This window comes from Labrus mixtus, chromosome 22, assembly GCF_963584025.1.
Source record: "Labrus mixtus chromosome 22, fLabMix1.1, whole genome shotgun sequence".
In the NCBI taxonomy this organism is placed as follows: Eukaryota; Metazoa; Chordata; class Actinopteri; order Labriformes; family Labridae; genus Labrus; species Labrus mixtus.
Window position 1 is genome coordinate 19797827 of NC_083633.1, and position 10949 is coordinate 19808775.

The following is a 10949-nucleotide window of genomic DNA, read 5'->3' on the forward strand; positions in this document are numbered from 1 at the left end:
CCACATTTATCTGACTTCAAATGAGTTTGAAGCTGCACAGATTTGGAGATCTTATTCTCAGGTGAACAAGGGGCGGTGATAAAAGTCTGACACAGATTTCATCACATTCTTTCTCAGCTGCTGTAGCCTCAGGACCCACCATCACCTCCTCAACGTGAAATCATGACCCAAATATCTGAATGTTTTCAACCACTCATGAAAAAGATTAAAGTTTGGAGCTCATATGGAACAAAATGAGAAAGAACAACAAAGACAGAACAAAACAGACATGTTTTAAAACCACGTCATAGACTTTTTGCAACATTTTGGGGTTTTTTCAGACGACCCACTGAAAATGGCTCTGCGACCCACTTTTGGGTCCTGACCCACCAGTTGAGAATCGCTGCTTTGTAGGCTGTTTGTTTGAATAACGTGTTACACTGCAAACTATGATCTGTACTGTGATATATAGGACTGTGTATAAGACTGTTTTCTGGTTATTTTTTGTATTATAGGTGAATAAATAAATATAAAGTAACAGATTTTTTTTAATTGAGTTCAAGTTGCTTTAAAGTACAACACACACTTACCTGTTTCCATTGTGGAGAAAACTGACAAACAACTGAAAACTGAATTCATGTTTCAAACACAACATGGCTCTTTTTCATCTTTAATCTTTTTTTGCACCAAAATAAATGTGTTTTAAGTCAGTGGTTCCCAAAGTGGGGGCTCGGGACCCTTTAGGGGGTCATGAGATACTGAGGAGGGTCACGAGATTCCTTCCAAAAACATTATTGGAGGCTGCAGTGAAACAAGAAAGACTTTCTCTTTCCTGCAGCTCAACAAGTCTCCACCTTGCTTTCAAAGTGAAGTATCTATACATGTTAGACTTCACCACCAGGGGGCGCCATTTAGTAATATATAGTTGCTTAGCCAAACCTGGGGGGGAAAAAAAAAAACTCACATCACTCAAAAGCATTTTATTATCATTTCAAGTGTAGAAAAAAACGAGGCACACATAATATCACTCTGATATAGATGCTTATAAATTCTTGGATATACAGAATGTACATGACATACATTTAAAAATGTTGAAATCGACCTTAATGAGCCAGTGCTCGCACAAAGGATGTGTGGTGTTTAAGATGCTTTATTAACAGTCAGACGGGCATTTGTCAGAGAAGAAGGAAAATGTCAGTGTGGCTTTTTTAAACATGCAAAAAAAAGATATGAATATGTACGTTCAGGCCAATAAGTTAACGAGTGAGACACATGGGGGGAAAAAAAATCTGTTTTCATCAAAACTGAAGACAGAGAAGAAAAGTAACAGATCATGTTTTTCATCGATGTAGTCAAATAAAGAAATTAAAGGTGGAGGCAGTCGCATTTTTTGGTTGCAGCTCCTCCTCCTGGACTCATCGCCCCCCCACACACAAGCTCACACTCACTGCAACGGACCCAACGTGGCAACTCGTTGAGATGAAACATACTCGAGTACAATGTTTAAAATTTTTAAAAAAAAAACAGAATCTATTTGGCATTCAGTCTGTACAGTACAAAGTCATTTTTAAAAAATCTCATTAAAAGCATTCAAAGAGTAGAAATAAGGATATCTGAAGACGAGAATACAAAAAAGGGACAAAAGCACCGCTTCCAGAGAGACTTCAGAAAAGGTCGAGTCTCGACTTGTTTGGTGTGTCGAGTTGAGTCGAGAGTAAAAACGAAGATAAAACATTAGCGGTGCTCATGTTGTTGTTTAGTGAAGCTCACTGACTTGAGTCATCTTCACCACTGAAACCAGGAGATGGACGCTTGGACTAAAATATATTAAGACTCCAGGTTTAATCAATTTGTTAGCCGCTAAATGCTAATGATGTTGCTAACTTGGCCAACTTGAATTGCTTAAGCATACACCTGTCTGTTTGATTGTTTTTGCTCCTGTGAAGAACGCTGTGTTGCTTCCTGTATGAAATGATAAATTCATCTTCTTCTTCCAACTCGTCTCTTGGGCTAGATTCAACACACACGATTTAAGATTAGAGCTGTAAATCAAACTCTGTCCGCTCTGTAATTTGAAGACTTTTAAAACCGCTCCGAGTCCTCTTGAAGAAGCGTCTCTGGAGATAACGCGAGCTCATTTCCGGGCTTATTGTCCCGAGGATTATAAGTTCAGCAAAGCATGACTGCAGACAGACAGCGGGTTCAGCGGCTTCAGCGCCGACACCCTACAGTGTTTGCACTAGTGGAGGATAGAAATAGAACTGATAGAACAGACAGCGCTGGAGGAACACCGACGTCTCATTTTCAGGGTTTGCTAAGTTTGCAAAGTGTTTCAGTCCAGATGTGAGAATGTGGACAATGTTGATGACCCACGTTAGGCCGGTTCAGGAGGAGAATCGTCATAAAAAAATCCTAAATTTAAATTTGGGATAAGAGACGTCTTCTGACATCATGTGACTGCAGCCTCACACAGTTTGAAATCAGCGAGGACAGTTTGGTTTGATGGACACTAAAAAAAAAAAAACACCACACCACAGCAGCGGTGTCAGTTCTATCAGTAAAACTTCTAATTCAGAACTTAACATAGAAAATGTGACTACACCAAAAAAAAAAAAAATTAAACAGTTGCATCAACTTGACATGTTCTTGGTCTTTTTCTAAGTGGGACTTGGGTTTTAACCGATTGTCCCCTCTCGACTTCTTCTCTCAAAGAGCGGACGTTAAGTCTGAGGCTGTTTCCAAATCCGCCTACTTCACTGGTAGTAAGAACTGATTCGGCCAAAATGCAGTATGCGACAAATGCAAGATCCACAGTTTGACAAAGATACCTGGATGTGGTACTGATTCAGTCAAAATCTACAGTATGCATCAGACCAGTCTTTCTCCCACAATGCAAAGCGTCAGGTCAGTAAAATAATCACAATCAGACCAAACCACACAAAGACACCACCAGTTATCACGTTTTAGCTCTTCTCCAGAGTCTAGGTGGACGCAACACTTTAGCAGCGTTTGAAGTTAGCTTGGCTGTTGTTTACTTATTCATTCCAAGACCAGAAACCAGCTTAGCCTAGACTGTGATTGACCTCTGTTATAGCTCTAGAAGTCAACTACTTCTGATATTTGGTTAAAAGGCTAAACTGCTGCTTATTGCAATGTCTAGTTTTGCAGTCAAACCCGTGTTTTGACCCTGTTCTGAATTGACCAGGCTGATGCAACTGGTGTCTAAGTCTGCTCTGAAGCCCGGTCTAAACAAATACAGACTTTGCAGTGCAGACCAGACTGGACAAAGACCAGCTGGAGCAACACAAAGCCAACATTACTTTAACAAGCGTTTCCCTTCTTCCCCTATTATTGCATGATACAAGTGCTTCAAAGTGATAATACTCATACGGTTTGTGCATAGGTTTAAAATGTGAAATATAAGAAACATTTTTAACAAAATAATTAAAGATTTTTAAATTTCTATTGATGTAAAAAGTTCCCAATACTGGACGTATCGAGGTCAGTGATCTGATATGGTATTTAAATGTTTTAACTTGTTGAAAAACTCCATATATGTATTATTTCCAATATATAAAAAATTGGATTAAATGATTAGACTTAGGAATTAAATCATGTGTACAGGAAATTACTTTAAAAAAAAAAAAAAAAGGCAGCATTTAATTGCCCGACTGAAAGATTCAAGTACAACTCTTCAGAAATATCAACAGATGATCTGTTGGAGGTTCTGGATCAGATTTGCCTTCAACTGAAGACAACAAGAAGCTTCTCTGTGTATTATTGGCTTCACCTTAGTGCTGAAAAGTCACAGATCTCTTCTCCCGTCATTATGAAAAAAACAGAAGCGATAAAAGAAACAACTGATCAGTCTGTCAGTTGTTGTCGTCTACATGTCAGCCTTTACGAACGAAGCGAACATCCCGCCCTCCTGCTCCAAAAGAGTCTCGGGTTTGTCATACTCCAAAATGTTCCCCCGCTTCATCACAATGACCAGATCGTGTGTGAGGATGGTGTGGACACGGTGCTGGACAAACAGAAATAATGACAGTTAGATTCTCTCAAAATGAATGAACGCACACATTAACAATCGTATGACCCCGCCTTCAACTCCTGAAGCATTGTGGGTGGATTAGTTGAGGGGTTTCAGAATGCATTTCCTTTTAATAGTTCCCAAGCAAACATAAAATTATCAAACTTTATCCAATTCTTAGACAGTGCTTCCAATAAAAAAATTTCTATCGTTGAGCCAACGTTAGTCGTTATGCAGACGATACTGTGCTCTCTGTTTGAGCTAACTCCTGGTTTGAGGCTTCATTTGAACCCAGTCGGATCAGAATCATCTGCTCAGAATGTGGTTCAATTCAATAGAGACAAACAAAACATTGATCCTGAGTTAAGGATTCAGATACATCAAGATCTTAAATGAGGTATAACTCATTGATATTGGACGATGGTGTTTCAAAAGCGACTTACACAAAAAGCAAAGCTCTTAATTTATCAGCTTGTTTTGTTGTGTTTACATGTAAATTCTAATCCGTTGACCAGATGGAAGAATACCATACCAAGATACTATTAGGAAATAATAAGAGATGCCACTATTGGATCAGCTGGCAATATCACATGCAACATTTTCTCATGCAAATTTGGATTCTTTATATCAAAATTACTTTTGTACATCTCTATCAAAACCTCACTCTTCTTACATCGCTTCTGGTTAGACAGAGAATATGCCAAAACACTATAAAAACCTGTTTAAAGGACCTTTACCTCATGGGCACCCTATTTATAAAGGTCTGTGTTAGGAAGTTGGAACCTTAATATGAAGCACTACAACTGGAATAAAGTCATTTGAGGACTAGAAGCTGTCCAGGTTAAGGACTTATGCAGACGATGTTGTCCTTTCCCTTTCTGGCAACCTGTGACTTGAGCCTAAATCAAACAGTGCTGTGATGAAAATAAGCAGCTAAATTGTTGGTTCCATTTGTCAGAAAATGGGTGTTGGAGGGTAATAAGTGTGAATAGGATGTAAGGGTCATTTTGCATGCTCTAACTAAATGCAAGGTTTTTAGGTCTTAAAAATCCGACAAATAAGGTTTGTACCAAACTGCACTGCATGGTACAAAAAATATCTTCTAATCGGCATGCAGTAGTTTTTTTTTTGATACCAACCAGGCTGTCAGAGGCAGTAAGTCTTCAGCAGACCCAGACTCAGCCAGGAAAAGTAAGATGAAGTAGAGAGAGGTGGGAAAAGAAACGAGGGAACGTCAGGAAAAGGGAAAAACAGAAGGGAGATGGGCTAAGTGGTCTGTGCTGGTCCCGGGTCTACTTGTGAGTCCTCACTAACACATGGAAGAGGCTATCCTCCTGTGCTAGCAGGTTCGGACCCGAGTCACTTTCCACCAAGATCCCAGAGGAGAAGACCAACACCTGCTCGGCCTCCAAGATGGAGGACACACGATGCTGGCGACAAGATGTTAGAAACAGGAGGAATATGGGAGGAAAGGAAAGTTTGAACAGGAGACGATGATGGAAAACACCAGGAAAGAAAGTAAAGAGAGGACAAGACAGTATCACAGAGAGACAAAGTCAGAAAAGGAGAATCAGATAAGTGAAAGAAACAGCTAGGAGGTCTGATTTCACATTAAAGACACTATTTGGAATACTACGTTCATAAGTATGGGAGAGCAGTCGGTTTGCAAAGGGGAAACTTGAAGGAAAGGATAATAGATGAAAGAAAGCCAGATATCTGGATCTATCAGTGACCTTCAGCTACATGCAGGACTGGATTTAGTTTCTCATCTGGTTCAGATAAACATAGCTGCTTGCTTGTTTTTTTAAAACAGCTAAATCGACAGACAGAAGAAGAAGACTTACCGCGATCGTGACGACTGTTCTGTCCGCAAACGCAGTCATCACAACTTTTTGTAAGATGTTCTCCTACAGGTGAAAAAAAAGATACAAATAAATGAAAAGCGTCAAAAGCATGGGGCTGCAACGCTCAGCAGGTCGGTACTGCATGGGAATGAGTCAGGATGTGATAATAAAACTAGACTTAAAGGAGCAATATGCAATAACATCAGGACCCGTTCATTAAGAATCTTTGTCATAATTTGATAAACCCACCGTGGCCATGTCTATCGACGCCGTGGCCTCGTCCATGATGAGGATGCTGCTTTTTCTGACAAAGGCTCGAGCCAGACAGAAGAGCTGCCTCTGACCCACGCTGAAGTTTTCTCCTCCTTCTGTCACCACCGCGTCTGAGCGGACAAAAAATCAAACAGAGACATTAAAAAACATGCAACTTTTATTGGAAATAAAAACCAAACGTGTCTGTAGCTGAAAACATGGTGAATACCGAGTCCTCCAGGCAGAGCTTTCACCATGTTCTTCAACTGAGCGATCTCTAGCGCCTCCCAGAGTCGATCGTCGGTGCACGTCCTCTCTGGATCCAGATTGAACCTGAAAGAAGAGGACTCAGTGTTCACACTGAGATCATACTTCATATGGCTTCTCAAGGAAGAATTCACCCACGGTGAGAAGGCAGACTCAGAGGGCAGAACAAACACCTAGCTGTGGGCGTGTCCTCCACCTGGGGGAGGGGTTACTACCCTTTGTGATGTCATGAAGGGAACATCTCCAAACGGCCTGTTTGAGCACACATTTTCTGAAAAGTGGAGCAGGCAAAAGACGGAGAGGATGAACTTTTCTCATCATTGGGGGGTTTGTAGACGGACTAGAGACACATGTTAGAGTTAAAGAAACATGGTGAAGTGTATTTTGCAATTAGCATGCTAATTAGTGTAGCTGTTATCAGTAGTCACATTTACAACCTCTCTTCCTGCAGGACTCAGGACTGTGGATTAACATTACTTTTACCAAGGAACAAAGGAACTGATCAATGATTTAAGTCTCCCTCTCAGACAGGATGTTATGAACTTTTACAAAACCTGGAATAAACAATCGAGCGGAAACAGAACACTCTGCTATCTACGAATTGACCCCAAAGACATGAACTGTGACCGAAACCAGTCTCTGCAAAGTCGCAAAATTGACCATCTGTTGAAGGACTGCTGAAGAACTGAATTAAACCACAGCTTTCAATTCTGCATCAAATGAACATTTATGTCTTTCTTCATCTAGATATTTGTAATTGTCACATTGAATGTATTATAATCATCTTTTTAAACTCAAAATCTGATCTTCAGAACAGGAATAAGAGTTATATTATGTTTAATAGGAATTCGATGTGGAGCGCTATTGCCATCTAGTGTTAGAATATCCATGAATACGTAACCTTCATAATTATACATTTAGACGTGTTATAAAGCATACTCTTTGATATTAGCTATAGAAGGTGTTATTTAAAGACACCAACTTCTTTTCCTACTTTATTAATATGTCTTATTAAGAATGTTGACTGTATAACATGTTTTTGTTCACCTACAGGATGGGATTAACTGAGGATGTTCCCAGATGGTGTGATTTTCATCTCAACATGAATCTGATAGAAATGTTTGTCTAAATATATGACGTGAACCTACATCAACGTGGATCTGATAGAAATAATATCGAAATTAATGTATGGTGACGTATATATGTTTAGATTCTTATTCTTAATCTTATTGAGTAAACTCGGTTTAGTTTAAACAATTGTCCTCCGGTCAGAATGGGAGTCACCCGTGGGTGGCACCCCTCTTCTCCTGCAGACCCCCCTCCTCCCATCCAGGTGATAAGAGTTCACACCGAGCTCAGATCTTTGGTTCTTCTTAGTTTTGGTTTCTTGAAGTTTAGAGCTTCAGCTCTTGCTCGCTTCTCTTCGGACTTCGGTCCGAATCCTTTCTTTTAAGTTTGTGCCGTAGAGACGAGTCTCTGCCAAACTTTCTTTTTCTTAACTTAAGAACTTACTTCTTTCAAGATATGAAACTGACTGATTAATTAATGAACTTATACCATTAAAGTTTTTTTCTTCCTTTAACAGGAAGTGGGGCCCCTTCTTAAATCCGAGGTTAAATAAAGACATAACATCTTAATAATTTAATTACGCTACATTAGTAGCTAGTTAATGGTGAATATTGTGACCTTCATTTGAAGTGTGAATCACTAAAATGCTTGTTTAACATGTTCAACATTGAGCTCCTCAGTCCTTACCTCCCTCGTGAGATTTTGAGGAATAATGGCCTGTTGTGACACATTTTCTTGATAGCGTTACTGAAACTGTATGTGTGTGTGTGTGTGTGTGTGTGTGTGTGTGTGTGTGTGTGTGTGTGTGTGTGTTGGGAGTGTTTGTGAGTCAAACTGTGTTATAATAGAAGAGAAACATCTAAGATAACAGTGTGAAACAGTTACTGTCGACCATTCGCCTCAGGCTGACGTTTGCATAAACACGAGCCGGTGTAAAATGCCAAGACACACACACACACACACACACACACACACACACACACACTATTCATCTCTCTCTCTCTCTCTCTCTCTCACACTGTCCAAACAAATAGCATATGCTCTTTGTCTTTTATAACAAACCCAGAGTCACTGTCTCTTCTTTGTAACACAAACACGCAGAGGTTGTGTGAGCGAGTGTGTGACAGAGACACAAAACGACCTCCACACTTTGTGACGTCTGTGACCCAAGTCAGTTTAGGTCCCAGCCAGAGTTCCCACTGAGTCTTCAACCACTAACCCCACAGCTGGGACTCTGTGTGTGTGTGTGTGTGTGTGTGTGTGTGTGTGTGTGTGTGTGTGTGTGTGTGTGTGTGTGTGTCATCATGTGATGAGTGTGTCTCAGGACAGATTCAGTTGGATTTATTTAATCTCTTGTTGCTTCAGTTCTTTACAGCGTGTTGTTTCAGAGCTGTGTGTCCAAACTGTCTTTTTGTGGTTTTTTTTAATTTAATTTAATTGTATTTTATTAAATTTTATTTTTATTAAATTTTGTATTTATTTATTTTTTATTTGTTTATCTATTATTATGATTATTATTATCATTATTATTATTTTTTTGTCGGATGTTGCAAATGTCTTAACAAAAAGAAAAAATATTAACGCACACTGTAAGCTGCCTTTAAAGTTGAACTTAAATAAAAACTTCAAAAAAAAAAAAAAAAAAGAGCTGTGTCCAAACTTGAGTCCAATTCTACTCGGTTCCTTTGCAGCTTACAGCCATAAACAAAAACTGTCATGATGCTAATTCTGTTGAAATTACGATCTGCAACAAAGCTAGTTTATTTGATCAGAATGCAGACAGACAAAAAAAGTCCCCATGGTGTTTAGTGGATAGTTCCTCTTCAAAAAGTCCCCAGAACTGTTTGGTTTGAAAACACCTAATGACCCACAGGGACCATGTAGTACCTTGAAGAGAAAACCCTTTGGTCAAAGAGGGTCTTTGTGTGTTTCTGTACCTGATAGATCCACTAAATAACACGGGATCCTGGAGGATGATGGAGAGTCTGGACCGGAGCGTCTGCAGAGGAAGCTTGCAGATGTCGATCCCATCGATGATGATCTTTCCTGCAAATTAAAAAACATCTCCGAATTAAATCACACACACATAGAGAAAGAGAGAGAGAGTCAGCCTGGGCCTGGGTCCTGGTGTGAAACAACCCTTTTAAACACCGGTGTGCTAATTCAGAAAAGGGGGGATTGTGGAAAATTCAGAATATGTTAATCCTGAAATGAGGGAAACTCTGGATTTTTTGGGGTACCTCAAGCCCGATCCAGAATGAGAGGTAAAATTAAGCTTTCAGTCTGTTACTATGGTAACCTAAGCTCTGAGTCAGTTACTATGGTAACTGAGTCTGTGAACCTAACCTGGTCAGAAGCAGAATTTTCTTCAATGAACCAAATGTCTCCTCCCTCTTATAAATAAATAAAAATGTGTTTTTTTAATATATTTATAAATATTGTTTTGTGGTGAAATAAAGAAAGTCCTGCTCAGCTCTGCTCTGCACGGCTCTGGTTTTATTTCACTGCTTTATAAGGAAACGCTGCTGACACACTTTTTAATTTACTGTTAAATCAAGTGTCTGCACAGCTGTGTGTACGCTTGTGTGTGTGTGTGTGTGTGTGTGTGTGTGTGTGTGTGTGTGTGTGTGTGTGTGTGTATGGAAAAAGTGACTGTGTAATCTCATCTCTGTCCCACTAATCTGTCTGGGAGCCGTCCGACTGAAAACAGAATGATACCATTACGCTTTTAAACTGCACTAAATAAAAGAAAGACAGTTTTACAGACTCTGCCGTCTCTGAAGGCAGAAGAGTCACAGACTGGGACCGAGAGTACACTTGAGGTCCTCGTGCGGGGAATTAAAAAAGTAAACTTAACCACCCACGAGGAGGAGGAGGAAGAGGAGATTCAGCTTCTCACTCAGAGACCTGAACGAGTGTTTGAGATGTAAAAGGCTCGCAGTAGAATAAATATCTCCCTCACATAAATACAGCGAGCTTTCAAAGAGAGCGGACGTCTGAGGTCACACAGGAGTTCTCCTAAAGGTAATCAAAGTGACTGATTCACTGAGCCCACCTCCATTGTCTGTTTTGTCACAGTGAGTCAGGCGGACTAAGAGGGACTGGATTTACAGTTTGGTGAGGGGTGATTAAGCTTTAAATTAAACAGACTTCATGAACCCGACATGAAGAGTGTGAGCATCTTTATACCCAAACATCAAACTAAGAGGATGTAGGACCAAGAATTAGTTCTGTTTTATCCAACTGGTGCTATTTTATTCAGAAGAGAGTGAGAGTGAGAGACAGAGACAGAGAGAGAGAGGGAGAGAGAGAGACAGAGAGAGAGAGAGTGAGAGTGAGAGAGAGAGAGAGAGTGAGAGAGTGAGAGAGAGAGAGTGAGAGAGACAGAGAGAGTGAGAGAGACAGAGAGAGTGAGAGAGTGAGAGAGAGAGAGTGAGAGTGGGAGTGGGAGTGAGAGAGAGACAGAGAGAGAGAGGGAGAGAGAGAGAGAGAGAGAGAGACAGAGAGGG

At 40.1% G+C, this 10949-nt stretch overlaps 1 protein-coding gene across 3 annotated transcripts in view; it reads right to left on the minus strand.

The window, feature by feature from the left end:
• Positions 1–3615: 3615 nt before the first annotated feature.
• abcc9 (ATP-binding cassette, sub-family C (CFTR/MRP), member 9) overlaps positions 3616–10949 on the minus strand; it is a 44562-nt gene continuing 37228 nt past the window's right edge. For 2 of the 3 annotated variants that reach the window (XM_061030312.1, XM_061030313.1), the window contains 5 exons: positions 9378–9486; positions 6335–6438; positions 6103–6236; positions 5854–5916; positions 3616–4003 (listed from right to left, as the gene is read on the minus strand). In XM_061030312.1, the coding sequence (XP_060886295.1) occupies positions 3866–4003; positions 5854–5916; positions 6103–6236; positions 6335–6438; positions 9378–9486 (548 nt within the window). In that variant the 3' untranslated portion in view covers positions 3616–3865. Of the gene's footprint in view, positions 4004–5148; positions 5440–5853; positions 5917–6102; positions 6237–6334; positions 6439–9377; positions 9487–10949 lie in introns of all 3 variants that reach the window. The other variant, XR_009666075.1, reaches the window with a different exon arrangement.